This window comes from Protopterus annectens, chromosome 6.part0 (genome assembly GCF_019279795.1).
Source record: "Protopterus annectens isolate FY-2018-M chromosome 6.part0, PAN1.0, whole genome shotgun sequence".
Taxonomy (NCBI): Eukaryota; Metazoa; Chordata; order Ceratodontiformes; family Protopteridae; genus Protopterus; species Protopterus annectens.
The window spans coordinates 253,876,926-253,893,691 of record NC_056737.1 but is presented as its reverse complement, the minus strand read 5'-3'; the positions used below and the strand labels follow the sequence as shown (position 1 = coordinate 253,893,691).

Sequence of the window (16,766 nt, the reverse complement as noted above, 5' to 3'; positions counted from 1 at the left end):
TTATCAATGAACAGATACACATGGACTATTATGGAAGGGCAAAAGGGTCATAATTAATTAATGCTGATTTTTTTCTGAGAAGTGGAGGAGGAAGAGATTAAACCCACATGGCAAATATGGCAAAATGATCACTAAAATGATAAGAAAGGACAACTGCTGCTTTAAAGTGGTAAGTGCCATGGTGTTAAGATACTTTAGAACATCTGTTCACTCTGTCACCATAGTGACAACCTGACAATGTTGTCTACATTACTAATAATGGCTACATTACTATTAGTGGAATAGCAGAATAAAACACTCAAAGTCATACCTCTCAACTGTCCAGATTTTGGCAGAATGTCCACATTTTTGTCTTATATTTTTGGACTGTCCCTCATAAAACTTATGGTTTTCTAGCAAATTTTTGAGGATTGAAATCACTAATACTAAATAATAATAGACATTTGAGTTTCAGACTTCATATCCTACAGAAAATACATAATAATTAAAAACCTGTGATTTATAGCAACTTTCTAAGTTAATAGGAGCAATATTTAAAAACTGTCCCTACTTTTGGGCCTTTGTCCCCCCATTATTTCTGACTTTGTCCAGCTTTCTTGTGCTAAGAGGTTGAGAGGTATGCTGAAAAATTATATGTTCAAATGCAAAGACTAACAGCAGGAAGAGGAGGCCACTGGGGAAAAGGCTCAGAACGTCTCCTTGATCACCTTTATACTCATCTAATACTAAAAATCAAATGACTTAAGGAGACCATGGAAGCAACAGATACAGTAGATTGGGTAACTGCTGAAGGACAAAGGAGGAAGACCGCATGTTACAAGAATGTTTATTGGTAAGGCAGTCCGTTCTTTAATGATATTTCACATTGAAATACATTTGATGACAAGCTCCAATTCTCAAAATCTCAAATCAAAATATTTTTGGTGTTTTATTTTAGCACAGCACCTTAGTTATCCTCTTTAATGTATATGTGTATACATGTATGTATACAATGTGAGGCAGAAAGCTCTGTTCCACTGAATATTACAGAGTAACAAAGTTATAATCTTACATTTTCTATCATCCAGAGTCTTCCTACATATGCCCACAGATCTGCTGACTATGTACTGTTATATCTAGCTGGTGAACACACAACTGTATTATCCTGCATATCATGCCATCCAGGCAATGGATAGTCATTTTCCTCAAACAGAAAGGGCATTTATCATAAAGCCTACATTAATGACTGTTAGCATTTGTGATACACCATCAAACACAGGGAAATTAAATCATATGGTTTAAAATCCTAGGTTTGCATCCTTACACACACATTCAAATACATGGAGGGGGCATTCACCAAACTTATATCTGTTATAGTAGCAGCTCACTGTTATTGTTACAGGCAGAGGAAGCACAGAACGTTTCAACTATTCCTACACCTTTGTTCCATCCATGTTCTACGTTGTCCCAAACCTCTTTGATGACTTGTACAGTGCCACTACCTAATGCGTTATGTTCCAGGCTTCCACTGCTTCTCTCCTAAATGAGAATTAATGCAATTTTTGCAGCTGGTATTCATATGCATATTTTTAATGGTCATGGCTCACATTCTAAGATTTTGGTAAGTGCAATATTTTATAGATTATTTGCTTACTGTATTTTATTTTTACTATTTATGTATGAGTCCATACTAGTTGGGTAGGAATTAAGCACTGAGGGGGGTTCTATCGTTTGCCATGATGTGATAACGGATCTTGCTAATGGTAAGTTGTACAATGAATGTGGATGAGTTCCAGACCATTATCTTACCTAATGAGTCTGGAAGTGATTCTTTTTTAGGAATATGGAGACATATCTGCCTTTAGTGTCCATGTCTAATTTGGTGGGCTTGATGGTCTGGTAGGCATTACAACCCTGCACTGAAGGAGGGCTCTCACTGGACTTGAACCAGGTCAATGTGACAATGTATACATCAGTGTTGTTCAGGGTAGGAAGTGCCTGTAGGGAGTAAAGTTTTCTGTTAACACTCCTAGCAGTGAGCAGCAATATCTTTATGTTATCTAGATTCTGTCTTGTTATGGTAGAAGCTTTAAAAGACTGATATTGCCTAAAAAAGGCACTATGGGAGTAAACAAGGATTTAACACTAGTCACTTTTTACCACTGCCATCAGATCTGAGGAAGTCTTTTAACTGATTTGGAAAAAAGTGCTTATCTGTGAATTTGTTGAATAAAAGGAGGGGTAAAAAGTGACTAGTGTTACATTTGGGCATGTTCGTAATTTTCTAGTTTGTCATTTTTCAGTTATTAAACATGGATTTAGTCAATATACGAAAACCTTGAGGGGATAGGTGTAGGTCGTCCCTGGCAAAGCAGCTAAGACTCTCTAGCATCTCCTCCTAGGCAGATATGTATATGTATATGTAATATATATATATATATATATATATATATATATATATATATATATATATATATATATATATATGGTACCCCTTTTGAAAGGCACCAGAAGCTAAGCCAACTGTTGAAGTCAATAATCTTTGGTTTGTATAGTGGCATCATTCTTGGTGATGATAGAATATTGCTCAGGGCTAGGTTACTACTTGTCTGGACACATATTCTAAGAACTTCATTGTATCTCTCTTCATATAGTCCACGGAGGTACGTTTCAAGTCATTTACACCCATACACACTATGACCATGTCATATGCGTACTTGTGTGGTGTAGGGACTTGAATGCATGTGTGATGTGGTGAATTCAGGCACCCACTAAGCACATGACCATGACTCTCTTATTACATAACCTGGTGAGTGGTGCATCAGTGTGTCTCACTATGAAGTCACCTATAACTACGATATTGGACTGTGTGTGTGGAGGTTTGCCCTTTGTGCTTTTGAATTGAATCAGTGTGACTCTTAGATGTATGTTTCATGGTGGGTTTGTGAGTAATTCTTCTTCTTACCTGCTACCTCTGTAACATCTTGCACCCATTTCAAATCTTTACTAAAAACGCACCTAAAAACATGCAGAATATGCCCTTGCAAATCCCCCCCAATAGCACCCACTACCTCTCTCTCTGCACCCCACTAACTACCTGATTATACCTAGCAGAGTAGCTCATTAACCTATCTACTTACCATACAATAAGAACTTCTTATTGAAACAATTGACAATGTCTGTTATGTACCTCACAAACAGAAGTGTTTCTGCTGTCTACTGATGAATTATGTTCTACATCTGTACCATGTACAACATCTGTAACTAAGTTTTAAACTTGTAATTATGTTCTACAGCTGTTTTACAACGTTTGTCTTAATCTAGTATTATGTTCTGTAGCTTAAACAAAATCTATACATTTTAAATGATACGTTTCTCAAATTGTACAATTGTCTGTAACATTTGAATGTGGAGCTTTTCTCCCTGGGCCTCCGCTGAAAACGGACCTGCGTCCGGTCAGACTCTCCTGGTCAACAAATGTAAATAAATAAATAAAGAATTAAGGAACAGAGGTCAACTTCTGCAATACTTTATACAGCATCAGGGGTATTACCACCAACAAACCTGCTGGGCTGGCACCCAACTACTGCCCTCACAACCACAAAGTCCTATGTAATCCATTCCACTATTTATAAAAAAAAAAACAGTATTTTCCAGCCCCTTGCTGTTCTTAGGATTGGGGATGTGGGGTGCAGGTGGCACATTAATATTTAATTTAGTTTAATGTGCCAATATAGATTACCATGAGATGGTAAGAATATCCATGATACACCATACACAGCACACTACATATTAAAGCAGACCCCATCACAGTGTAGGACTGTGGCATGCTGAGCCTTCTCACTATCAGTCACACAGCCTGTAAAATATGTTACCCAGTTTAACTAGGATCATGAAATCTGGGCACAAATAATGAATAACTAGCTGTTCTTGGATGGGTGAAAAAGGCTAAGGAGCGACTACCTGAAGACTAGATACATGGTTATAAAAAAAAAAAAAAAACTTTGGATGATCTTTTAGGACCATGTACCATCTACCTGTTGCCTGGGAAGCAAGGTGAAAGAAAACCAGCTTAGGAAATCCTCAAAGCACAGAAACATGACAGGACCACCACCTGTGGGATTCTTGTTAAAAATCTGGTTTATATATTGGTTTCTATTCTGTTTGATGGGTAGCACATGCACAGTGGTGCTGCACAGTTCTAGCCCTCCATTTCAGTTCCAAACTGGAGTGCCTTATGTGCAGAGTCCTACTACTGAGGCACCATTATTGTTATTGCCTCTGCTGACATCAGTTCCACCTTCTTCAGTTATACTTACATCAGTAATGGTTTCACTAATAAATTAGAAATAAAGTATGAGCTCTTCAGGTACACACCCTGAAAGTAAGCCCACAGCTGGGACAGCCTGTCTGAAAGACAACTCCTTCGCTGCCCCAGCTGTAGGCTTACTTTCAGGGTGTGTACCTGAAGAGCTCATAACGTATATGACAATATTGGTGCTGCAGTAGTAGGAACATCCCCTGGCAGGAGAATAGGTTTTGATGTTTCCTGAAGCTGTACTGATACAAATAAGGCAGTCTCCTCTTATCATCACTTTTTTTTCTTATATCTCTACACTTAGGCAAAATCCTGTGATGAGTTCCCAAGTACTGAATTTATACTGTTACTAGCAGTGCAGTCAGAGCCAATAAAAGATAATGACGATGACCCATTTCCATCATATCTGAGAGCAAAGATGCAGGTTATAAAGAAGAAAAAAATCACATTTGTTTCTCCTTTTCCTGGAAATATTTCTTCAGCTGAATTTATCTGAGAAGGAGCGATGGTGAATGTAAATAAATGCGCAAGATCTTCAAAATCAAGTTTAACAGTCAAATTAGAAGTTACTGTGGTCTGTGATTTTCTATACCTTTTAAACTTTCATTTCTACACTTTTCTATATTCTACTGATGCAAGAAATTCTGTCTTGTGGTAGTATTGAACTTAGCATAAATCTCACTGAATAAAATATCATGGTTTTCCCCACATAGTAAATGCAAGCAAGCAAGCAGGAAATCTTTGTGAGCAATCTGCCAGCCACAAGCACATCTGTTAACCAAGATGAGTAGGAAACTCTTTTAAAATAGCATCTGATCCACCTTTGGTTAAATAATCAAATACATAACTGTTTATCATTTGCTATCAAAATTAAAGAGTAGGACTAAGTAAACAGAAGTCCAGCAACATAAGGTATGGGATACAACTAGGAGAAATACAAGTGAAATAAAAGAGACTATAATCTCTCTTCAAACAGGAAATGCTGACAAGACTTAATGTTTTCAAGAACAGGTAAGAAATGATTTTGGCACCTGCCTACCGACTGTTTTTACCATGCACATATTGCAGCAAAATAGTGGGATGCCTCAGCCTAACACCACTGCAGGCAGACAGCAGAGGGGAACGGCTGCTTCTGAAAACTTGCTGGTGCAGAATTTAAGTGACAGCACCCACCTATAAGGGCTCAACTGCACAGATTGCCATTACAATCCCAGAAATGACTGTACCAGTCACACTGGTGTTACTGGTGCAATCTGAAGGAGGCTGCATTGCCTCCCTATTGAAATGTTAGCACTCGTAATGCCGAGTGATAACATGCCAGTATCCCCTACACACTGTAAATTCAGTACAGCGAATATCGAACATCGCTCTTCTCCTTTAAACTTTCTTTTGCAGAGGGGATTATTCTCCCCCGCACCCATGATGTGGGGGGCAAACTCCCCCATATCCTTCCAAACTTACATATACCAACTCTGAGACTGCCATACCTCAGTGAAAATGGAATATTCAGAGAAATTGCCATCCTGTAAGCCCATTTTTATGCCATTTAGTCTTAGTTTTACATGGTTACCGACTGCATTTATTAGGGGTACCACTTCACACACTACTGGTAAAAGTGTGTATTAAGCTTTCCTGTGATGAATCTTCTATGACTGAGAGTTTCATAGGAAGTTACTAGGCTATTGGCCAGAGGCCCTTACAAGGCTAGCCAAGAATTTAGCCCATGTTTTGACAAGTCAGCACCTGATGCCCCTGTCTAGCAGGGACATACGTAGAATCCCAGGGGTGTATTTTCTATTCCCCATCCAGTTATCCAGGTTGCGCTTAAAAAGTGTTAAGGGAGGCTCAGGGTGATATTTGTACTATTAGGGGAAATTTGGCCAGGTCATCGGGGAACTTCCCCTATTCTTTTTGATAGGTGTCATGGGGTCGTTTATATCCACATGAGCTACCACCAACATAGATGGGACGCAGTTTAACAGCACCCCTCTGATGATGCACTGCAATGTCAACAAAACAATCTCCTGGAGCGGGAACAGAACTCACAGCCTTCTGGTCTTACCACCAAATGTATGTGTGTGTGTTACCTGTTGCACCACTGACACTGTTATTCACCACAGCAATTTTCTTGTTCATTGCTATATCAATACAGACATAAAATGCTCAGTTTTCTTTCCAAAGAAACAACAATAGAAATGAGATGATGGTTGTTTGCTAGAATCAACAAAGAAAAAAATACAAAATAAACCTATCTCCCTTTCTCTGCATAAACACACACACCATGAGTTTTACAGAACATTAAGTTTAAATTGAAAAAAGGGTACAAAGTGCAAAAGAGATTTTTTTTAAAGCTAATAACCAGGGCTAGCAACAAGAAAGAAACTGAAATTTAGGTAAACCATACAAACCTTTATACCAAATATGATGTTGTTGCAAATGACATACAGATGAGTGACTCCCGATCAGCACTACTTATAAAGCTTTCTCTGGAAGTAGTTGAGAGCAGGCACTTTTTTCCTATGTACCTAAGGTACACCCAAAGAAGGATTAAATTATGTCATTTAACTGCTTGGAGTTCAAACAGCAATATAGTGAAAAAAAGACAGTGAATAAAACAGAAAACAAGAACGTAGAGGAAGGGAGTCAGGTAAACCATTTCAGAAGGGATTTTATGACACCTAGGGCACCGTGATCCTTATTAATGTGGCCTACACGTCTGATCAGTTTATTTTCCTTACTGTTTTTACTCTTCATGAGTGATCAAGTCTTCAAGACCTGCATGCTTCTTTTTTGGCATCTTACCCACCTCAGAAGTGCCCCTCAATGTGCTATCATGACTCAAGCTGCTATAACCATTCAACAGGCTGGTCTACTTATCTTTCCCCAAAGGAGACCTGCCTTATGCAGCTCATCTTTAAGAACCACACAACAAGAGTAGCTTTTGTGACAGCTCTGGAAGTGACATCATATAGTGGCTTCTGTCCCCTTGCACAAATATGGTGAACAAAGTCATATACAATGAGCATTCAAATTAAAATATGCATCTCTGTGATTGCTCACGGCAGTCTGAACAAGCAAGTATGCATGCATGCATTCTGGCATTGTGTTATACCATTAATCTCTACCCATTTGAATCCCACACTTCTACCCCAACCTATAAGGAGACAGGGTTTCCAGCTTTTCAAATGCCCAAAGTGGGACATTTTTGGTACAAACGTCAGATATGGCAGGCCAAAACATACCCATGGCTAGTACAAGGGACAGAACTGCACTTCTTTGCCTAAATAAAAGTTTATTCTTGTAGCATTTTAGATGCTTATTCTGTTTCTTATAACATTTAGGTGTTTCAGATACAGAATAGTATCTATTCTAGCAACTATTACATAAAACATAGGAAATAATTTTGTCGTAATATCTCAGGACATTTGTCCTTTTTACATTTATTTTGCAGGACACAACTGCTCAAAGAGGGACTGTCCCTCGCAAAGTGGGACAGGTGGTAACCCTAGGAGAAAGATCCAAAGAATGCTCAATTCTTGTCTTATTGCTGACTATCAAATAACATGTTCATCTTTCTGAAGGTTGATTGCATGAAACATCCAAATTAAAAAAAATTGTTGGCAGTGCAAATAGACTGCCTCTGCACCACTAGACTAGCAAAATCTGAGCAGGTTGTGCACACTGCATTAGTCAAGGTCAAAGAATTAATAGCAGAACTACACATTTTAAATCAACTTGTGCTAGCAATGCTTTGGTACAATGAAACATTTGTTAACCCATCTTGCATACTGGCAAACTCAGTTACAGTAGATTTCTGTGGTACAGTGATATTTGTCTGCAATATACAGATTAGAGAAACTTGCAAGCCATCAGATCTTACCTGTGTAGCATGCTCTTTTAATTTTCTGCACCATAGTTTCTGTACAGTAGGAATATCCTTTTTATTTGTTACATAGCAAATAGCCAACATGATATGATTTAAGCTGGTATGTTCACTCATAGCGTTTAAGACTTTTTCCACATGGTTAAGAGATAGAACTGCCTCAGCTCGTATACCACCTGCTACCAGCTTCATGGTACAAGGTACCAATGCAATTTGCCCAGCACAGTAGATCACATCTTCAACCTGAGAAAAGACAAACAAGAAACTCTCAATAATATTCTAATCAACAAGAGCTCACACACAAGTACTCAGAATGAAAAGTTACACACAGAGTTTTAAAAATACAAAAAACAGTTTGTATTACATGCACAAATTTCGCTACACTTTTATCAAAGCATTTATATCAAGATGAGCTTTACAAGGAAAAAGAGCCGAGGCCAGATACCATTAATCATTTAACAGTTCTGTTATTAAACTTTCATATCTACTATAGAGAATTTAACAAACAGCAAATGAGTAGGCATGTGGACAACATTTAGAACAAAACAAAACTATTTTTGATTTGGTCTGCCAGACAAGATGTGCATATATATATTTGACAACAGTCTGGTTATTTAGTGCAAGGGATTAAAATTAAGAGTTGCTAATGAGCTTTATCCTATAGATCTGGGTTTGAGTCCACCAGTCTTTACTTACCTAATCAGTGACTCCGAGCAAGCCACTTAACCTGGCAGTGCTTCTGGTCACACCTGATAAGGACTTTCTTAACAGGTTTACCAGATTAAAAAAAAAACACCAAACAACTATGTGAAGAATACTAAGGAATGTAGAAGCTCGGGGTGCGGTTCTGATGAAGTCTATATTTTTTAGATGAAAGCGCTTAACTTGTAATTTTTTAATAAAAGTTTTAACTTTTAACCGAGCCGCACCCCGAGCTTCTACATTCTTTAGTATTCTTCACATAGTTGTTTGGTGTTTATTTTGTGTGGACTACGTGGATTTCTTGTAGTTATACAGGTTTACCAGATTAATAGTAAGTATGTAATAATATAAGTAAGTAAACAAATAACTGATTCATGGAAGTACTGTCAGTGGTGTAATATGATTAATTATTAGTAGGGCAATAATCTTGGAAAAAAAATACTGGAATTCAACAGGAGATATCCTGAATCTCTTGAACAAATAACTTAAGAGACAAAAAGGTGTAATTACAACAGCAATACAATACCAATCATTTACATCAGCAAAATAAAGAGTAAAAATATTGGGTTCCTATTAGAACTCCGAATGCTTGAAATGTCGAATGTCATATGGTCGACACCATCTTCTTCTTTCGGCTGCTCCCATTAGGGGTCACCACAGCGGACCATCTGTTTCCATTTCTTCCTGTCCTCTGCATCTTGCTCTGTCACACCAACCACCTGCATGTCCCCTCTCACCACATCCATAAACCTTATCTTAGGCCTTCCTCTTTTCCTGTTACCTGGCAGCTTCATCCTTAGCATTTTTTCTCAACAGACTCTGCATCCTTCCTCAGCACATGTCCAAACCAACATAATTTTGCCTCTCTGGCTTTGTCTCCAAACCTTCCAACCTGGGCTGACCCTCTAATATACATATTCCTAATCCTGTCCACCCTCGTTACACCCAGTGCAAATCTTAACATCTTTAACTCTGCCACGTCTAGCTCTGACTCCTGCCATTTTGTCAGTGCCACTGTCTCCAACCCATATAACATAGCTGGTCTCACTACCCTCTTGTAGACATTCCCTTTCACTCTTACTGGTACTCGTCTGTCATAAATCACTCCTGACACTCTTCTCCACCCACTCCATCCTGCCTGTACTCTCTTCTTCACCTCTCTTCCACACTCACCATTACTCTGAACTGTTGATCCCAAGTATTTAAACTTATCCATCTTCGCCACCTCTACTCCCTGCATCCTCACCATTCCTCTATCCTCCCACTCATTCACACACATATATTTTGTCTTAGCCCTGCTGACCTTCATTCCTCTTCCCTCTAGAGCATATCTCCACCTCTCCAGGGTCTCCTCCACCTGTTCCCTACTCTCACTACAGATCACAATGTCATCTGCAAACATCATAGTCCATGGGGACTCCTGTGTGATCTTGTCTGCCAACCTGTCCATCACCATTGCAAATAAGGAAGGGCTTAGAGCTGATCCTTGATGTAATCCCACCTCCACCTTAAACGCATCCGTCACTCCCACCGCAGACCTCACCACTGTCACACTACCCTCGCACATATCCTGTACCACTCTTACATACTTCTCTGACACTCCCAACTTCCTCATACAATACCACAACTCCTCTCTAGGCACTCTGTCATATGCTTTCTCTAAGTCCACAAAGACACAATGCAACTCCTTCTGACCTTCTCTGTACTTCTCCAGCAACACTCTCAGAGCAAACATTGCATCTGTAGTGCTCTTTCCTGGTATGAAACCATACTGCTAATCACTAATCATCACCTCCCTTCTTAACCTAGCTTCCACTACTCTTTCCCATAACTTCATGCTGTGACTGATCAATTCAATCCCTCTGTAGTTACTACAGCTCTGCACATCACCCTTATTCTTAAAAATCGGTACCAAAACACTTTTTCTCCATTCCTCAGGTATCCTCTCACTTTCCAAGACTTCATTAAACAATCTAGTTAAAAACTCCACTGCCATTTCACCTAAACACCTCCATGCTTCCACAGGTATGTCATTTAGACCAACAGCCTTTCCATTCTTCATCCTCTTCATGGCTATCCTTACTTCCTCCTTGCTAATCCACTGCACTTCATGATTCACTATCCGCACATCATCCAACATTCTCTCCCTCTCATTCTCTTCATTCATCAGCCCCTCAAAGTACTCTTTGCATCTGCTCAACACACTCTCCACACTTGTATGTTTCCCTCATTATCCTTTATCACCCTTACCTGCTGCACATCTTTACTAGCTTGGTCCCTCTGTCTAGCCAATCGGTACAGGTCCTTTTCTCCCTCCTTAGTGTCCAACCTTTCATACAACTCTTCATACACCTTATCCTTAGCCTTCGCCACCTCTCTCTCTTTGCCATGCACTTCATCTCCTTATACTCCTGTCTACTTTCTTCATCTCTCTGACAATCCCACTTCTTTCTCTGTATACTCTTCTGTACTTCCTCATTCCACCACCAGGTCTCCTTGTCCTCCTTTCTCTTTTCAGATGTCACACCAAGCACCTTTCTAGCCATCTCCCTTACTAGCTCTGCTGTAGTTACCCAGCTATTCGGTAACTCTTCACTGCCACCCAGTGCCTGTCTTAACTCTTCCCTGAACTCTCGGCACCATATGTCGACACCACACGATCAACATTTCAAGAGTTCAAAGGTTAAACGCCATTCGGTGCAGAATGGGAGAATTTCCCTTTTCTGCACTTACGGAAGTGCGATCTCGGAGTTGGTATATTTAAGTAGGGGGGTGCAGGGAGGCTTGCCCCCTGCCTGCACTGTTAAGGTAAGTTTTTTTTTGTTTGTTTTATTATATATTTGAACTTTTCAACTTTGATCATATGTTGTCGAACATATGGGATTCGAAGTTTTGAAAGTTCGAATATATAATATAGACCCAAATATTAACAGTGATTTTAAAGTAATGTAACAAGAAATTAAAATAAATTAATTTAAATAGCAAAATGCATAAAATATATTTTAATAGATGCAAACATGATGAAAATATTCCAAAACTGTGACCATATCAACTTCCAATCCCTGTGCAAGATCACGTTATACTGGGGCAGAGAATTTGCACTTACCCTGCTGTGGTGCAGTCTTAGAGTTGGTAAATATAATTAGTAGGGTGTATGGGTGGGTGCAGTGGGGCTTGCACAAAAAGTAGCCTGCAGGCTGAAATACATAGGAATACAGCATTTATTTTTCTGCGAGTTCACTCTTATTCACAAGTAGAAAAATAATTCATTCTTCTGACCATTTTCACTGTTATAAACGGTAACCACATATTATTTTTATTTTTTATATTTATCGATAATTTTAGATTCAATATAAAATGATCTCTGTTTTATTGCTTGTTGTTTTCCGAGTTTGGTATTTGATGATATACATGAATGCCTATCAATCTGATGAACAGCACAAAAGGAAGTCATAATAAATAATTTCAAGTGTGTTATCATAGTGACCATATTCTGAAGCCTTGTTTTCAGTTTTCAGAGGGGAAATCACATTTTGATTTCATCTAGAACTATAACTAGAATCTGCATCATAGATGTAGAAAAAATAAGTGAAAATAAACAAAGGTCCCTCATTGGGAAATATAGTTACTCAGCAAACAGCGTGATATCTATCCAATAACCACCACACTAAAATTTCTGCAAATTAATCATTTAAATCACAGAAAACAAATGTCTCAGAAAAAAAGGGGTACAATCTTGGGGAAAAAAAACAGAAAAGCATATCCAAAATCATACTCAAAAACCTGCAAAAGCATCAGAGACCTCCAAAGCAGACACCCAAACAACCTGGACTTCCCGTCACAAACCAGACAACACATAAAACACAAAATCAGTGTGCCGCACAATCACAGCCCTTAAGGCGTAATAACATACATAACACACTAGTAATAGGTGACTCAATAGTCAGGCACACTGACGTCCCACTCACTAGGTTGGACAAGCAGAAGGTCACTGTTAGCTGCCTGTTGGGAGCCAAAATCTGCCACATAACACAAGCACTCAGGTCACTCCAGAACAAGTACAAATATGACTCTGTCATTGTTCATGTTGGTGTGAATGACCTGAGACGTACCTCCCTGGACTACATGAAAAGAGACATGGAAGAGCTCTTTGATCATGTAGCCCAGGCTGGTATGACCCTGACCCTTAGTAGCATCCTGCCCTCACCAAGAATGATACCTCAATATAAAGAAAAAATGATCAATTTCAACAATTGGCTAAGCTTCTGGTGTCATTCAAAGGGGATCCAGAGTCTGTCAGCCTGGGATGACATGCTCGACAGGCCGTGTTGCTTCGCAAGAGATGGCTTGCACCTGTCACCCCTAGGCTTTCGAATATTGGCCAAGGCTCTTACTGCCCCCATAGTGCCTTTTTTAGGCAAGGCTCAAAAGTCAAACCCACCTCCGTAAACAGCACAATTAACAAAAAGCTGAGGGTTATGCTACTCAATGCCAGGAGTTTAAATCTCAAAATACACATGCTCGAAACACTCCTCAATATGGAAAACGTCAACATCTGTGCAGTAATTGAAACCTGGTTCAAGGCTCCAGAGAGCACCCCAGCACTACCGGGCTACAACTCATACCACACGTTTTGGCCACAGAACACGGACCGAAACACAAAAGGAGGGGGTGTATCCATATTCATCAAGGATACCTACACCTCCAAGTTAGTGGCGCAGCATGATACCTCTGAGATCATCTATGTGCAACTAACATCAGGCAAATCTGCAATGCAAATTGTGGCCTGCTACAGATCACCCTCCATGACCCAGGACCACCACTCCACCTTTCTGGAGACACTGGAAAACATGAAGGTCCTACCGAACACCCTGATATTGGGCAATTTCAATTATCCTACCATTCACTGGGAAAACTACTCGAGTACAAATTCACAGGCCCAGCGCTTCCTGGAATTCATCAGCTCAAACGCCCTGGATCAGCTGGTAAACTCCCCTACCAGAGGTGAAAACATATTGGACCTGGTCATTACCAACATGGGCGACAGGTGTGGGTTCACACTGGAGGTCAACCCGCCACTGGTTAGATCAGACCATAAACTAATCACTCTGGATGTCCACACCCCACCACCACCCCCAACTAAGGAAACCACGGTAAAAAACTTTTCTAAAGCAAACTTCGCCTTACTTAAGACAGAGGTGGTAAGTTTCACAGCCCCCACACTAAACGATAATGCTGTCCAAGATGCAGAAACCTTTACAAATGCACTCTGTGAGCACCTACAAGGATGCATGGATTGTGCCATCCCTAGCAAAACCAAGACTCACTCCTCTAAGAGAAGGAAACCAGTTTGGTGGACCCCTGCAATAAACAGGGTATACAATAAAAGAAGGAAACTAGTTCAGAAAAAAAGCAAATCCCAAGAAGGAAAGACATCCCTGATCAGTATCAGTAAGAAACTAAGGTCCCTCATGAAATCATCCAAGGCTAACTTCGAAAGAAAAATAGCCAAGGATTCAAAAGGTAACCACAAAGCCTTCTTTACCTGTGTTAAGAATCTAAGTGGCAACTCACAGATATGCAATGAACTAGTGCAAAATAACTTGCACCAAACACGAAACCTGGCTCCACAGCAAGTCGGCTGACACAGCAGTTGAGTAACAACGCAAGATAAAATCCTTGACACAGTTTATTTTAAGCGTTTAAAACAGTAAAATCTACTTTTCGTCGAGAGCAATCTCCCAACTTCCTCAGAACAAACATGAGCATACACAACACACATCTTTTTATATTTAGTTAATTATCCAGTTAAATGGTTAATTAAATAATTAACCATATAGTACATTCGTTAATTATTCCGTAAAGTTGCTACATTACATATGCTGACTTGATGCAGGAAACTGGAAATGTTACGTGGACTAATGAATAAATGAATAAACAATGAATGAATAAGTAAATAAATATGTATATAAATAGTTGTGAATTTACTGGTGAATTACCAGTTGTGTTAATATAGAGTATGAATGTTCTCCATTTACCCAGTAAAATACTAAATGTAAAAAAAGGCATAAATAAAACATATGTATTAAAAAGTCACCAAGGCTATAGATGAGGGAAAGGTTTACAAGTTGTGATTCACACATATTTATGTATTTATTCAATGGTTTTTAGGCTTCGCATTTATTGCATTTTATTCTTTATGTTATATGGGAATCAGTATTCTAATTTCATGCTTTGGTGTTTAACTCATGAATATCCCTTTAACATCTTAATGAATTAATGACTTAATTAATTAATTATGCATATTATGTGACCCAGGTTTGGTATATAATACTTGAATATTTTGCATTTTCATTGAACTTGAAAAAGCTCGGTATTGCACCGAGCGAAAGCGCTTGTTTTTAAGTGTGGTGGCTTTCCAATAAAGGATTTATTTACTGCTCTGGTTGGCGTTTCGTCCTTGGGTCGTGAAGTGTTCTTATGAGGGAAAGGTGGTTCACACAGCCTACCTTGACCTCGCCAAGGCTTTTGACACCATTCCCCACTCGGGTATTACAGAAAAACTCACTAGCCTGAACATAAATCCCGACGTCACGAGATGGGTTGCCAGCTGGCTTACAGACAGAAATCACACGGTAAGAACAGCGGGCTCCAGGTCCAACTCTAAACCAGTGACAAGTGGTGTCCCACAAGGCTCGGTCCTGGGACCCCTACTGTTTGGCGTATACTTCTCAGAAGTACAGGCAAACACAGGAGGAATATGGCTAATCAAGTTTGCCGATGATTGCAAACTGGGAGCCATAATTGACTCTCTGTCTGACACGGACATCCGCCAAATGGGCCTTACTGAGATGGACACCTGGTGTCAAAGTCATGGCCTCAAGCTAAATGCCAAAAAATGCATTGTCAATCCATTTGGGAAAAACAAAACACCCACAAATTACCACATAGGTGGCAGCCCCCTTAATACAGAAGAGGTAATAAGAGATCTGGGGACCCAGGTAGATAGTAATCTCTCCTTTGACAATCATATTGCCAAAGTAGTTAGGAAATCCTTCTATGTGGCCCATCTAATTACTAAAGGGTTCGCATCTAGAAATAAAGAGGTTATAGTGCCCCTCTACTCGTCACTCATTAGACCCATCATAGAGTACAATGCCCCATTTGGGACATACCACACAAGACACTTCCAACAGCTGGAAAGACCACAAAAGTACCTCACCAAGAGGATTACTGGCCTCAAACATATGTCCTATGCAGCCAGACTGAAATAACTCCGGCTGCACTCAGTGGCATATCGCTTACTCAGAGGTGATCTCTGCCTGACTTACAAAGCCATGTCCAACTCAGAATTGATGGACATGCTCCACCTAAAGAAATCCAAGTCACTACGAGCCACGTGCTCTAGTAAGCTAAACCTCGCCACAACAATAAATAGAACATGCTGGAGGGATAGATTCCTGTCACAGAGACTCCCCATGCTTTGGAACAAAATTCCAAATTACATCAGGCAGAGCCCCTCACCAACGCTCTTCAAGAGGAAACCTTGACAAGTGGATGGGTAACAAAAAATACACCCCTGGGATCACTTCATTGGCTCTGCTTGACGGAGGATCAGTTAATTAATCAATGGGAAGGCGAAAGCTGACACACTCTGGCTAGGCTTATAAATGCCCTTGGGCAAATAGCCTAGTACCTACCTATGAACAGCATTATATCTACCTTGACAGAAAGAATACATACACTGACAAATCTTTTGGATTATACACACTTCCTCATTTCAAACAGATTAAAATATCTAGGTTTCACTATATACACCACTTAAAAGTACCACACCTTTCCTAAGCAAAAAATTGGGAGCCCTCTGTAGAACCAAATCCTATT

The 16,766-nt window shown here is 39.6% G+C and overlaps 1 protein-coding gene across 1 annotated transcript in view; it reads right to left on the bottom strand.

Annotated features, from left to right (window-relative positions):
• Positions 1 to 16,766, bottom strand: part of DPH6 (diphthamine biosynthesis 6) — a 2,556,557-nt gene that overhangs the window by 606,473 nt on the left and 1,933,318 nt on the right. The window contains exon 13 of the mRNA XM_044073989.1: positions 8,178 to 8,423. Coding sequence (XP_043929924.1) covers positions 8,178 to 8,423 — 246 coding nt within the window. The remainder of the gene's footprint in view (positions 1 to 8,177; positions 8,424 to 16,766) is intronic.